Source organism: Crinia signifera, chromosome 1, assembly GCF_055691185.1.
Source record: "Crinia signifera chromosome 1, ASM5569118v1, whole genome shotgun sequence".
Lineage (NCBI taxonomy): Eukaryota > Metazoa > Chordata > Amphibia > Anura > Myobatrachidae > Crinia > Crinia signifera.
Genome location: NC_139217.1, coordinates 299,308,234 through 299,324,091, shown reverse-complemented (window position 1 = coordinate 299,324,091; position 15,858 = coordinate 299,308,234). Strand labels below are relative to the sequence as shown.

The 15,858-nt window shown below is 44.2% G+C and overlaps 1 protein-coding gene across 6 annotated transcripts in view; it reads right to left on the bottom strand.

The window, feature by feature from the left end:
- LOC146077226 (histone-arginine methyltransferase CARM1-like) overlaps positions 1-15,858 on the bottom strand; it is a 66,063-nt gene that overhangs the window by 32,375 nt on the left and 17,830 nt on the right. For all 6 annotated transcript variants that reach the window (XR_014474485.1, XR_014474487.1, XR_014474488.1 and 3 more), the window contains exons 2-3: positions 3,061-3,186; positions 2,185-2,291 (exon numbers count right to left, since the gene is read on the bottom strand). Coding sequence is in view for 2 of the 6 variants with exons in the window: in XM_083186020.1 (XP_083042146.1) it covers positions 2,185-2,291; positions 3,061-3,186 (233 nt within the window). In the remaining 4 variants the exon portion in view is untranslated. The remainder of the gene's footprint in view (positions 1-2,184; positions 2,292-3,060; positions 3,187-15,858) is intronic.

Sequence of the window (15,858 nt, the reverse complement as noted above, 5' to 3'; positions counted from 1 at the left end):
GCCCTGACAAAGTTGGTAGGTATGAAGAAGTTGCCACTGGCAACTAATTAGCTGCTCTGTACAATTTTATAGTATGGAAATTAGAAATGTTACTTCAATGCTGATTGGTTGTCATGGAAAACTTCTCCAGTGGCACACTTCTCCACCCTTATCACTGCTTCATACATTTACCACTGAATTTGAAAAAAGAAAGTATTGCTGGGTACTTTATATCTTTCTCAACTTTATCACCCTTCTAGGCTTGATAAATCTTTGAGTTTTTCTTTATACATTTTTTTGATGAGCCCATTTTTCAATATTTGTATTTGTTACATTCCCAAATCAATATCACAATTGTTTTAAGCAGTAACCATACCTTCTTTTCAGAATTTTCCATAAATACCATCACCTTTTCGCTACTTCTAACATGGCAAATAAAATGTACCAAAAATGGCTATAAAAGATTTACCAAAATAATAAGACGTGTAGTTCCCTCCCACATCTATGGGAAATGCTTTCCACATAGCAGTATAAATTAGCTGTTAAGGGGCTGGGCTGCATCATTCTTTCAAATGTGACTGCCCCTAATTGTGCAGGTGCAATGATGAGATGGTGAGGCACATTACAGTAGTGTTTCTGTAATGCAGGGTTTTGGAAAACTGTGCTGAAAAGTGCATTGATCATTGTACAAATGGATTTACATTGAACTCTGAACGAATCCAAACTAGGTATAATCAGGGCCGGATTTGTCACTAGGCCCGTGAGGCACGGGCCTAGGGGCGGCACCTATCATGGGCGGCAGCCGCCGGGCAGGCACCTGCTGTCACCCAGTACAGTATGTCAGTCGGACACTTTTACAGAGCGCCCGCTTGCCGCGGCTCCTCAGTGCAGGGAGGATCTCTCTGCATTCCCACAGCTGTGCCTGCACTTATGTACTGCCTGTGTGCGCTCAGCGCTGCTGCTGCTGACGGCTGCTGGCTGCCGCTGTACCTGTCCTACTCTGGGCAGCAGCGCCGGCAGCCTGAAGATACAGTTCTGTCCCTCCCTCCCTCCTTCAGAGCAGTTCATGCAGACAGTATGCCTGCTTGCCTCCACACACGGACAGCCTGAAACTCCGGAGGAGTCTGCCCACACAGGCTGTGAAAAACTGTTATCTACTAGTGTGTTACTTTCCGTTCCTTGCAAGAGGCAAGGAACTATTCTCCGTGCAGCACAAGGAACTATTCTCCGTGCACAATACCGAGCCCTCCCCTCATATTGCTGCTGCACGGAGAGGAATGTGTCTGGAGCAGACACTTTAACTGTTTGCATCATTTCTATGAACAGTAAGTGCTACTAAATTTTAATGTTAAAAGTGTGTCTCTGTTTACCAGAGCTAATTATTATGTCTCCAACATCAGTGTACTATATATAATCTAATCTTGTAGGGAGGCAACGTTTCGTGGCAAAGGATGCCAATTTATGAAGGTGCCAATGAACCTGGCATTGTTCATTGGCACCTTGATAAAGTGACATCATTTGCCACGAAACGTTAGTAAACCCTTTGCCTGCTGTGTATTCTTTGCTAGTGCCACCATCCCCCCACAAGTTATTGTTTGCTCGACCCCCGGATTGGAGGCCCAGCTTGGAGGGCACAGCACTTATTACCATTTTCATAATCTGTTGCCTATTTGGAGTGCCGCCGCAATCGTGCACATATACATCCAGGGGGGGGGGTTACTACAACAGCACTGCAGCCAGGAATCTCATGCTCCTGACTACTGTACTTACACAAATCATCATAAATAAATGTCTCACGTACTGTACTCCACAGGCCAGATTTGTATGTATTGTATGTAGAGTTGTATGCTAATACTGCCTCAGATACGTTTTTTTGAGTATGGGTAAAAATATGCTAATTTAACAGCCAATAAGATTTCTATCGAGATGCCCACCTAAGATTTAACAGATGCCCTCAACTTCATCTACATTCACAGCATTGGCACAGATACAAAAAAAAAAATCAGATTATGGTCATACTGAATCCATTTTGCGTAAAACTACAAGGGGGGGGGGACAAAAATGTTGTGCCTAGGGGCGGCCTGTCCCCTAAATTCGCCCCTGGGTATAATATAATGATATTGTAGCTTTGGTAAAAAAATAAATTAAAAAAAGCTATTAACTGGGTATGTTGCACTTCAAAAGTAAAATAATGCAGCTTTTTACCTGTGTATACTGCGAATCTGGTGGTTCCTTTGTGTATGGAGACAGTGTGTTGTGTTCCGTATTGTGATTGCTATATCTTTTCAAGGCTTTGTGAAATGTAGTGTACTCTGAAATAAAAGGGGTGGCATACATGGAATTGTGCGCTACATAATGAATATACATTAACATTAAGAATAATGAAAACGCCTCTCCTTAGAGCACAGATTATGCATGACAGATTGTCCTCTCATTCTCATTCATCAATGTCCAATAGAGGAAAAAAGAAAATTGTCCTTGACAGAAGAAATGACCTTCATGTTCTCTCCCAGCAGGTATTTATTCAGTAGTTAGAGGGATACTAGAAATAACAGCCTGTTCCATCTACTTCTCTCGAGGTCATCCTGACAATTACGCCATTGCAAATATTCTCTTCCTCCTCATGATAGTCAGAGACACATTTTTTGAAACTTTCCAAATGAACCAGTGATTGCTTCACACACCTTAGAGTTTTACTACAACAGAGCGAGGCATTTGTATTGTACTGTATGCCAATTATAGGATCATTGTAGAATCATCAGAATTTAGGTATAGAAATCAATGTCAATAACTGTAATTCCCGCACAAACAACTGGAAATATCTGCCTTTGATCTTTTAAGGATGCAAGCTAGTAATTATTTGTGGGGTAAAGGCAGTCTAGTGCTGGTAAAGCTAATAACATTCTTTTTCCATAATTAGTTAATATTGAATTACCCATTACTGTGATTTTTACTGCTCATTAAAAGCCATTCACCTAAATGACTGGTAATATGAGATAACAGAACCCACAATGAGCTAGTGTACGGTGTAAAGAAGCACAGCATGCTATAAAGAAAAATAACAGAACATTTTGCACTTACCGCTGTGCGACTTGAACTCAAGCAATGCACTGTTGAAACCTACAGTAATTAAGACTGATTGCTTTCCAACTCGGCAGTACTCAGTATCCTTGTTAATCAAGTATTTAAACACACAGTCTCCGTTACCTGTAAAAATAAAATATGTAGTGATTCATACAGATGTTTTATTATTTGTGAGTATATGCACCTGCAGTACAAGTAATTAGATAATTACATTATTGAATATAAATAGAAATGGTACCGGTGTTGCCGCCCTCATCTATCCTCCAAGTGGTGCAAAGATCGGTATAGTAGGTGCACTACGAGGTGACCATACATCTACAGATTTATCTTCAGATCTGGCTGGTTAGAACAAACACCTGGTAATATCTGAATGACAGTTTTGCAGTTTTCCAGCATTTCCAAGCAAATGGTCAACTGTCATTTGCTCTCATCCATAACCATTTTTTTGTTCCAACCACCCAGATCTGAAGATAAATCTGTAGGTGTATGGGCAGCTTAATACTTATGTTTGTCCACCAGATGTCACTTCTGAAAAATTACCATTGCGCATATGTGACGTTTTCAATAAAATACAGTGTAGTAATAAAATGCAAGAACTACTTTAATGCATGTTAAATGCAGTATATAGCTGTGGTGACAGACATGCAGTAATAAAATGCTTTACAGATGAGCACTGTGTTACACGTTCGCTGAGGGCCCGATTCAGACCAGATTCCACAGCTGCGAATTCACAAAGTGGGCAATTATGGATACACTGCGCATGAGTACGGTTCACAGTACACATACGTGAGGCTGTCCTTCTGTTCGCTGGCCGTTTGCAAAGGAGTGGGCGTGTGGGGGTGGACACAGACTATGCGCCTGTGATGACTTGTGCCCTATGTAAAAATAAATTTGATGGTGAGCCTGTTATGAAAGATTTTGGACATATTCATACATCCATTCACACAGCAAGCACAATCATTTGCAAGGCGGGATTTCACTGGAGTAGAGCGGCGGCTAAACTGATTCCTAGCTGCTGCAAATTCACAGCCCTGCGATCGGGTCTGAATCGGGCCCTGAATACAGATCACGCACAATAATTAGAAATGTAAAAATACCATACAGTATAGGACCCCTGCAGCCAATGAATCCACTAAGCGCCACTACCTTATATGACTGCAGGTGAGCATTACCTCAGTAGCCGTCTTGGCTTAGTGGGTTTGCTGATTGTTACCGTGCCCTTTAATTGAGGTTCAAGTTTTCCAAAGGAAACAAGGTGAAAACTTTTGACAAATTCTGTAAAGTAGAAATCTGTACATTTAACAATTTCATGTCGGATACAGTATGTTTTATATTGTAAAGCTCATTTTCATTCACGCTGCAAAGAAAACTATTTGTTAGGACTCTGGGAGGTACCACCAAACCTGACCCCTGACTCTGTTGCCTCTCCTCGCAGTTGACGGACACATGCGGTGCTAGTCTTCACCTTTAACAACCGCGTTCGAAGGAGCTGGTTATGCCAGCTCCAACCCCGATGTTGCCAGGCCTTACGTGAAACAACGTGTCCGCCAAAGCAAGGAGAGTGCAAGAGGGAAGCTGACCAGGGAGACACACAGGATGGGGTACCCCCAGAGACTCCAGGGGAGCAACAATGCTCAAAAGGTGACACACTAATACAAACGACCAGGTGTAACAAAACACAAGAGGATACCAAAAAGAGCAAAGAATAACAAGGATAGCAACTCCTGACTTATCTCTTAAGATGGTAACAGAGACCAGCACAAGAGTTCCTCCAAGCGGATAGGCAGGACAGCTGTAACACTGAGAGCAAATACAAGCAGAGGCACAGGGCCGGACTTAAACTCTGGATGCCGCAGACAGGCTTGGCTGGAACCATCAAGACTCTAGACTCCACCAGGGCACCAAGGACTCGGACACTGTAGCACAGGCAAAGCAAAGCTCAGCAGGTGTGGACTATGTAGTGGGGACTATGGCAGGATACAGACAAGGCTAAGACAGAACTCAAGCAGAACTCACTGGAACTAGGAACTCTCTGGAGCAGAAACCAAGACAAACTGACTTGCACTCAGAACTATAACTGGCAGGCTAGTGCTGTCTAGAATGCCTTATGAAGGGCTCAGGTTATTAACACAGCTGTGACAAGCCAGCCCAACTCCTGGCAGGGATAACAATGTCATTACCTCTCAGACTTGTGAATACATTAGTTCACAGGAGACTGGGCTGCAATGGCACAGATCCACCATCTCTCTGTCCACCTACCTAGCAAAATGTGTGTCTGCAGAGATCTATGTACCTAGATAAATGGTGCACAGATTTGCTAATATTATGAGAGAAGAGCACTCTCCATCAGGCCCCCTCCAATCTAGCTAGCAACTGAGTAGATTCTGGTGCTATGCCAGAGACTACTGTGAATACACACATTTCTGTGAAACATTATGCTACTCCATTTTCACAGTGGATTGTGGATCCCTGCAATTCTGATGCAGGACTCTGGGAGGTAAGTATTGAGGAACATAAGTGCAAATGTGCAGTGTGGATATATATGCATCACACACTATATATATTGGGTGTCTACTAATACCTCTTTGCTATGAGGATGTGAAGTCTTTTAAAAAGATTAAATGGATTATTGAATTTATCTGGACTGGTGCTGGTTTCTCTGCTACAAGGGACACTGAGAATATCTGATTGATTTACCGTGCACAGTCAAAAATCAACTTTGTGGAGTGTTGTGCGATTTACATCTGCTGCTATATATATATATATATATATATATATATATATATAGTCTGTGGACCGTGGCACTCAGGACTTGGTAATGAACAATAAACACGTAGCCACTCTGGTGACGTTTCAGTCTCTTTATTAGGCTTTTCTCAAAAAACAGCCTACATAGTGTCATGTATCTATGCAAGCTGTTTTTTGGAGAAAAAACTAATAAAGAGGCTGAAACGTCACCAGAGTGGCTACGTGTTTATTGTTCATTGCTAAGTCCTGAGTGCCGTGGTCCACAGACTACATGCCGATTGGGGCCCAGCTGCTGCTGCGACCCTACCGAAGGCACCAGGCAGGATCCTCCATTGGCGGAGTTGAGTGCCGGCATACCACACAATATATATATATATATACGCCACTGCAGACAACTCTCAGGAGACCAACAGTGAAACATGTAAAGATGATCCAGCATAAGAAACAGGCTCAGAGTACAGAATCATTTGAGGTCATGTCAATCATGCTGCAGCTATCAAGCACTGTAAGTGTGATCACAGGACTTAGGGCCTGATTCAGACCTGATCACATGTTTGTGAATTAGCTGGTCAGACAATTATCAATAGACTGCGCTTGTGTGCGGCCAGTCGTTTGCATGCACAAGGCCATCCTACGATGAAAGCCTGCTACTTTTTTTTAATTGCTGGCTGCTCGCAATGTGTTTGACAGGAAACTGGTCTTTTGGGATGGGGCAGCATGGATGGTGTAATGGTTAACATTACTGCCTCACAGCACTGAGGTCATGGGATAAATTCCCACCATGGCGCTAACTGTGTGGAGTTTGTACATTCTCCCCATGCTTGCGTGGGGAGAATGTACAAGTGTACAGTGTATTTCCTCCAGGTACTCCGGTTTCCTCCTACAAATATATACTGGTAGGCTAATTGGTAACCAAATGCATTGAGAAACTGCTTATAAAACAGATTGAGTCATTTTTGCGGGTAGAATTTGATTCCTTCCAATTTGCATACAGGAAAAACCGTTGTTCTGATAATGCGGTAGCTTCTGTTATGCACTCCACCTTAACGCATAAATCAGCCTACGTCAGGATTCTGTTAGTAGACTATAGTTCTGCATTCAATACAGTTATCCGAATGTCACTAGTGTCGAAATTATTTGACTTGGGTTTGAGAGGATCTACCTGTAATTGGATTTTAAATTTCCTAACTGATAGACCTCAGGTGGTTAAAATGGGGAATGCTGTATCTGAGGAGGTTACAATTCAAACCGGAGTGCCGCAGGGATCTGTCCTCATTCTCCTACTATACTCGCTGTTTACCCATGACTGCATATCGTCCTCTGATTCTGTCAAGATTGTGAAATTTGCAGACGATATAGCAGTTGTGGGGTTGATCAGTGAGGATGATGAAACCCCCTATAGAAAAGAAATAGCGAGACTGGTAGCCTGGAGTGAGGGAAATAATTTAGTGTTAAACGAAGGAAAAACCAAAGAATTAGTGATTGACTTCAGAAGAAAGCTAGTTGTGCCGAAGAGACCAGTGTGCGTAAATGAGGTAGATGTAGAAAATATGGAGTCAGTCAAGTTCCTGGGTCTTCAGGTATCAGCTAATCTGTCATGGTCTGGCAATGTTCTGACTCAAATAAAAAAATCCCAACAGCGTCTTTTTTTTTGTTGAGGCGACTAAAAGCGGTTGGCGTGAGCAGGCCCACCATGACAAATTTTTATAGATGTTCGATCGAAAGTATCTTGACCTTCAGTATCATTGTTTGGTTTGGCAACTGCACGGCTAGAGAACGCTCGAAGTTATAACGTATTGTAAAGGCCGCAGGCAAAATTATTGGAGTGCAACTGCCAACCATACTGGAGCTCTAATTCCAGAATTTTAAAGCGTACAAAAAATATTTTACCCGATTCTAGCCACCCCTGTTTTAGTACATTCGAGAAATTACCCTTGCTAAAAAGGTTCAGAACCCTGAGGGCACGTACAAGCCGTTTGCACAATAGTTTCCTACCATCAGCAGTATGTATATTGAATGCTTGAATGTTGTTTGGTTTTATGTATTTTTTTGTATGTAATATTGCTTTTATTGTATTGGTATTTTATGTATGATACAATTTCGTCTGCAGAGTGAGTTTCTCCTTCTGCTGATGACAATAAACTTGACTTGACTAATTGGCTCCCAACAAAATTAACCCTAGAATGTGTATGAGTGCGTGTACATGTGGTAGGGAATATAGATTGTAGCTCCACTGGGGCAGGGACTGATGTGAATGTTCTAATATTCTCTGTAATGCGCTGCGGAATATGTGAGCATTATATTAATGACTGGTGAAAACTAATAATAGTACAGGGAAAATGCAGGCTTTTCCAGACGTTTTAGGGTAAGGAATTTGACGTCAGCACTATTACCCTAATCGCAGCCACAGAATAAATCCTGGGCTACGCAGACTGCACACACTGGGAAAGTCATTCGATGCAGCTTGCAAATGGATTTGCAGGCAAATACCTTATCCAGCTACTTTTCCCAAGCCATTCTAAGCCATTCGCTGGCTTGCAAATGGCGGGATCTCACTGTGGTGGGACGGCGTATACCTGATCACTGGTCTCTGAAAATTAGCAGCCATGCGATCAGGTCTGAATTAGGCCCTTATATTGCACATGGGCACAATGGGTACACATGTTTACATAAAATTATACTGCCTCAAAATTAACCTTCTTTAGGACTTAAAATGCACATGATGACATCAGACTGCCAAGTAATGTGGATCTACCCTGAAGTGGTTGGAGTTAATTTGAACTAGAAATGAAAATGGCAGCAAACCTTTTAATAATAACTAGGTGATTCATCGCGCCCTACGGGCACTCTTCACACCGTTGTGAGGGGCTCCGCCCTGTTAATCTGTGAAACTTTTTATTGTGGTATGGTTGGGATGGGTGGGGTTTAAGGGGCACGCTCGGGGGTTGTCGTGGGTGAGGGATGGGGTGTAGGCGTGCTGTGGATGGGGGTGAGTTTGGTGTAGCGTGGGTGGGGGAGTGTTGGGTGTGAGTGTAGAGTGGGTGGGGGAGGAGCAACAGTGTTTATGCAAGTGCATGTAGGTGTGCTGCGGATGTGCGTAGGGGTGACGTGGGTGGGTGAGGGTGGTGTTTGTGGGTGGGGGAGGGTGCTTGGGGGTGGTGTTTATGGGGTAGTGGGTGGAAGGGCTGGCCAGATCTGTTGGACTGTGTGTATAACGCTGGGTGGGGGACAAAGCGTGTAACTGTAACCCCTCCCAGCATTATACACACAGTGATTGACAGATCTGGCAAAATATATAGGAGATAATAAAATAATAATAAAAACAATAATAATGAAAAAAAAATGAATATTACAAGGTATTTGTGGAAATCCTACTATAAAACACAAACATTATTATAGATGATTTATACTGGCAAAAAAGTATCTCTTCTAGTCATAATTAAATGAAATACAAAGCAAACCCACAGAAATTTTATTACTACCTGTTACAGAATAGGATACTTGTATTGGGTGCGATGATTGGCTTAAATAAATTCTAATTGACAGTCAGTCTGTTAAAACAATGCAGGTGTTTACATGAATTGGTACTTGTTTCCTAGCACGGCCACCACGATTTCTATCGTGGTGGTCGTGTCGGAAAAAATCGTGTCGGTCGCGTCGGGTGCATACCAAAACGCACACGACGCGACCGACGCGATGTACCGGATTTCTCCATAGGCTTCAATGTTAAAATAATTTAACATTGAAGCCTATGGAGAAATCGGGTCCATCGTGTCCATAGGCTTCAATGTTAAATTATTTTAACATTGAAGCCTATGGAGAAATCGGGTACATCGCGGTGCGCGTCCTCCGACCTTTTCATTCCCCTACTATCCACGTCGGCGTGGAGTTGAGAATAGATTAGTGTGGCGAGCGCAGCATGCCACCGAGCCCGAAGCGTGGCGAGCGCAGCATGCCCCGCGAGGGGACACGGATACCTGTCAAGGCCGCGAGTGACGCCCCTCGCCCGCTTGACAGGTATCCGCGTCCGCTCGCCACACTAATCTATTCTCAACTCCACGCCGACGTGGATAGTAGGGGAATGAAAAGGTCGGAGGACGCGCACCGCCGCCCCTCGCGGGCTCGCTGCGCTCGCCACGCTTCGGGTTAGTGTCAATCGTGGGGGTGGCGGCCACAATGGGGGGCCATTATTTTTTACACACATGACAGGGCCACACCCAATGAGAAATGGCCCATATTCGGCCTTTTCCCATTTTTTCCTATGTTAAATGGACTCAGTTTCAATGTTAAAATAATTGGTACTTGTTTCCTAGCACGGCCACCACGATTTCTATCGTGGTGGTCGTGTCGGAAAAAATCGTGTCGGTCGCGTCGGGTGCATACCAAAACGCACACGACCTACGCAATGTACCTGATTTCTCCATAGGCTTCAATGTTAAAATAATTTAACATTGAAGCCTATGGAGAAATCGGGTCCATCGTGTCCATAGGCTTCAATGTTAAATTATTTTAACATTGAAACTGAGTCCATTTAACATAGTAAAAAATGGGAAAAGGGCCAATATGGGCCATTTCTCATTGGGTATGGCCCCGTCATGTGTGTAAAAAATAATGGACCCCCATTGTGGCCGCCACCCCCACGATTGACGCGAACCCGAAGCGTGGCGAGCGTAGCGAGCCCGCGAGGGGCGGCGGTGCGCGTCCTACGACCTTTTCATTCCCCTACTATCCACGTCGGCGTGGAGTTGAGAATAGATTAGTGTGGCGAGCGCAGCGAGCCCCGCAAGGGGACGCGAATACCTGTCAAGGCCGCGAGGGACACCCCTCGCCGGCTTGACAGGTATCCGCGTCCGCTCGCCACGCTTCCGGCTCGGTGGCTCGCTGCGCTCACCACACTAATCTATTCTCAACTCCACGCCGACGTGGATAGTAGGGGAATGAAAAGGTCGGAGGACGTGCACCGCCGCCCCTCGCGGGCTCGCTGCGCTCACCACGCTTCGGGTTCGCGTCAATCGTGGGGGTGGCGGCCACAATGGGGGGCCATTATTTTTTACACACATGAAGGTGGCCATACCCAATGAGAAATGGCCCATATTCGGCCTTTTCCCATTTTTTCCTATGTTAAATGGACTCAGTTTCAATGTTAAAATATTTTAACATTGAAGCCTATGGAGAAATCGGGGGCATCGCGTCGGGCGCGCATAGGCTTCAATGTTAAAATATTTTAACATTAAGCCTATGGGGAAATCGTGGGCATCGCGTCGGTCGCGTCGTGTGCCTTCTTAAGGCACACGACCGACGCGATGTACCCGAGTACTGCTTTTTTCAAAGGAAATCGCGGGCATCGCGGGCATCATGTGCCTTAAAGTTAAGGCACGCGATGCCCGCGATTGTGGCCGTGCTAGGAAACAAGTACCGTAAAATTAACTTCATGCCGACGTGGGCAGTGGGGTTATGAAAGGTCGGAGAACGCGTACCGCCGCCCCTTGCGGGCTCACCACGCTTCGGGTTGGCGTTGATAGTGGGGGTGGCGTTCACAATGGGGGAGCATTTAACATTGTAAGCACCCATCTGGGTGCTTGTACAATTAAAAATTGCATCGCATTGCATGCCACTATATTGTATGCAATGCGATGAGATGTATAAGATGCTGTAAGATCAAAATCGTGGGTGCCATGCTAGGAAACAAGTACCCATTAATTCAATAGTATCAAATAATGATGATAATATTAAGAGAGGGGAAGATGTAAGAATGATGTTACTATTATAAAGGGGGAGATGTGTCAGGCCTACTAAAAGTGCAAAAATTGCCCATAGCAACCAATCAACTTCTTCTACCTTTTATTTTATAAATGTTTGATAAATCTAGGTAAAAGTTTATAGGTCGCAATGGGCATCTTCTCAACGTCCAATTCTCTACTTTAGGAGACTTTATACATTTCTCCTAATTAACTATTCACTGCTAGACCCCAAATTTGAAAGTAGGAAGACTTAAATGAATGAAAGCCAGGATTGTACTAGCCTAAACAACCTACTTAAATCATCAAATCATTATTTACCAGCAATGCATGTTTAACAATACACACTACCACAGATAAAAGATACCCTAATAGGTCTGTTGGGAAGGAGAACGCTCTACCAAAATAGATTTAACACAAGTTTATTTATGAATTGTGACTGAAGGTACTTCAAAGAAATAAATTGGCAATTAACAAACACAAAAGTTTATTTCAGTACAACTGTCCTGTCTTGGAAAAATGTCAGCTACAGCTAAATCACATAAAACAATGTATCGGCTTCTACAGGGAATACCTACTACTCACAGGGCCGGAGCTACCACTAGGCAGCATTAGGCAGCTGCCTAGGGCGCTGGCCGCTGGAGGGCGCCCCTTATTTATCATTTAAATAAAGCAGTTATCATTAAAAAAACTTCTGCGATTACTTGATTTCCTGAAGGCAGGAGGGGCACCTGCGGCTGCGGCGCTGTAATAGAACTGGTGCCTCAATGACACCAGCCGCCCGCCCGCCCAGCATTTTCAGAGTCAGCGCACAACATCGGCGCTGTCGAGCACGTAGAACAAACAGGGAGCAGCGTCCCTGCCAGCAGCATTCCATCCGCAGGAGGGGGGACCCGCGGTGCTGTACTGGCACCTCAATCAGACACCAGCCGCCCGCCCATCACTCCCTCACAACGCCGCCCGCCCAGCCCTCTCAGAGTCAGCGCACAACATCGGCGCTGTGGAGCCCGCAGAACAAACAGGGAGCAGCGTCCCTGCCAGCAGCAGTGGCATTCCATTCGCAGGAGGGGGGGACCCGCGGTGCTGTACTGGCGCCTCAATCAGACACCAGCCGCCCGCCCATCACTCCCTCACAACGCCGCCCGCCCAGCCCTCTCAGAATCAGAGCACAACATCGGCGCTGCGGACCCACGCAGAACAAACAGGGAGCAGCGTCCCTGCCAGCAGCAGTAGCATCCCATCCAGCTGAGCAGTAAGACACTGCCCCCACTACCAACAGTAAGCTAACTTTAGATGTAGAGATGTGGCTCGTGGCTGCCTGGGGGAGTGGGTTAAAATCTACGTGTCTATAATGAGTCCCTGAATGGCTGTATGTATGTGTATATATATATATATATATATATATATATATATATATGCGCGTGCGTGTATGTACATGCACACACACGATATGTAATGCTTCCTGTATGTTTGTTCCATTACCCCTTCACCCCTCCATTGTCTATGGGTGCCCTCATGGAATAAATAAATAATTGGGGGGGGGGGGGGGGGGGGGGCGGCTGGCAGAGGTTTTGCCTAGGGTGCCAAAGACCCTTGCACCGGCCCTGACTACTCAGTATTATCTTAATTGTATCATCCTTACCAGAAAATATTATGAGGATCATTTAAAGAATATTAAAAGTGTTCATAGATATCATCAAGATACATGTGATATATTTCTTAATCTGGACATGCAATTCACAAAAATGGTCTGCACGAAACAACACACGTAATATGAGCAGCACACCCATAATACATGGCCAAGTTGAGATTTTATATAGGCCTACAATAATTTCTGCTTCAAATATTAATGGTGTCATGCCCAGTGGATGCACTCACAGATTGCATACACAGGTTGGTATTGCCTTGTACCCTATTACATATGACCTCCTCATGTGAGATTTTTTTTGAGATTATTGAAATTAGTTGTACATAGTATAACAAACAATTCAAATTATAATATAAATATGAGAAATGCATAAGGTAGGGAGAGGGGCGATGGGAGTGGAAAGGACCAGTGCACAAGTCTCAAGTATAGAATCTGATAAATCTGAAATTGTTCAAATCTACAATTATGTAAAGTAAGATGAGGAATACTCAATATGAGATAACTCCTGTGGAGGTGCTTCTATGATAGTAAGTAGAGGTATGTACTGTTTTGAGAAGGCAAGTACTCTGTTTTTGTTGGGGAACTCTTATTATAGATAATATAAACTTTCTATTCCAAATAGAATAGAGAGTCTTAAATATTGCTGTAGTATAACAGTGATATCCACCCTCTTATTTCGTTTTGGGCATACTGTAACTGTCCTAGAACACTAAATACAAACAATGAAGTTATACAAAGTGAAAAACAACGCTCACAGAAAGTCTTTAAGAAAGTTCTTTCGTATCACAATTGGCGTAAGATGTCTTCAAACGGTGTGATGATTCTCGTCCAGTATGTACATGTGGGATAAACAAACAGGAATATAGTGTAGAGAGTTTTTATACAGTCTTTATCATCTATATGTATATCTCCATGTCTGTTCTCCTTGTACCGTACTCACACCATTCGGGAGTGTTTTACATTAATAAAGCTATCTTTATGTGTTAGACCAATCACACTGGGCTGTAACCTTCCACCAATACGTGTACTCGGATGTAGAAAAAAGAGGAAACGGAGGTCCGTATCAGAGCTTATCTTAAAAATTTTTTTTTTTAAATAACATGAGAAAATATTAACAATAAAAGCTTTTTTCTATTGTGTGGGTTTTCTCAAGACAAACAGGCTGATCTTAGGAGCACGTCGGTGTGTAGGAAGAGAAAAGGTCCGGACTAGGGTGGCCAATCCCGGGATCGGGATCGGTGGGATCCCGGGATTTGGCCCCCAAAATGCTGGGATTTCAATCCCGGGATTGGAGTTTCCAATCCCGGGATTTTTGGGATTAGACTGCGCATGCGCAGTCTAATGCCGGGCAGCGTCTGAGCACTCGCTCAGCTGCTGCCCGGATACCCGGCAGAGCAACCCTGCGCAGCGTGACCTCTCAGCGTGAGGAGAGGTCACGCTGCGCAGGTAGGCAGGCAGAGATGAAGCCGCCCGTCCACCTAGCCAGCCCACCCAGCAAGCAAGCAACTCCGCATTATGAAGTCGCCCGCCCACCTAGCCAGCCAGCCGACCCAGCAACCCGGCTCCCGAAGAAGGAAGCTGCCCACCCGGTATCCCGGCTCCCACCCTGCCGCCGGCCGGATGAAGCTGCCCACCCGGCATCCCGGCTCCCACCCATCAACCCGGCCGCCGGCCGCCCCTGCAAATGTAAGTAAATGCGGGGCGGCCAGGGCGTTTTTTTTATTAGGAAAGCCAATCCCGGGATCCCGGGAATCCCGGGATTGAGCATTTTTCAATCCCGAATACCGGGATTGAAAAAAATGCCCCGGGATTGGCTTCCCTAGTCCGGACTTAAAACCCCTGTACACCAATTATATCTATCTGTAGAGAATCAACAGGTTACCACAAGATTTTGACATAAATACCTAGACAAACTGCTCTGATGCACTGTCCACACACTCTAGGGAGAAGGTAACCATGAGCGCTGGCTTGTGCATCGGAGCAGTTTGCCTCGGTATTTACGTCAAAATCTTGTGGTAAACAGCCCACAGAGTTTATCATATCGGTACGAGCATTTGCTTTTATCTGGTTTTTAAGAGTGTTTATTCCATTCATTAAATATCTTTTACATGCACCATGGAGCGCCCCTCTGCTTCTTGTATTTCCTAGATTTGTCTCATCCTGACCCTGGATGTCGTGCTATTGCAGAGGGATCTGCAGTCTCTATACATTGGACTTTGGTGAATTTATCCCTTGAAAAAGGGTGTATTTGCTGGACTTACAAAGTTATTTCTATTTTTAAATAACGCTGCTCACACATCATCTCTATAAGTATATATTGAAGAAGGGACTAAGTAGATATTTACTTAGTTTCAAAATCTAAATTCAGACCTGCTGGAAATAAGGTGCCTAAATTAAAAATGGATTTAATTTCACTTATTGCTAACATTTCTTCTATATTATTTTACAATAATAATACTCCAATTATGTTTTACAATTTTAATGCCACAAAAAGATTTAAATTCAGAAATGTCTTTGAAATGGGCAGAAACACTGTGGGATAGTAGGCCCTTTTTTACATTTTGTACGTGTACGGCCATTCGTTCTATTAATTTGCGACTTGTTCGTCCCACATACTGTTGTTGGCATGAACTTTCTAATAAATATACAACATTTTTACTG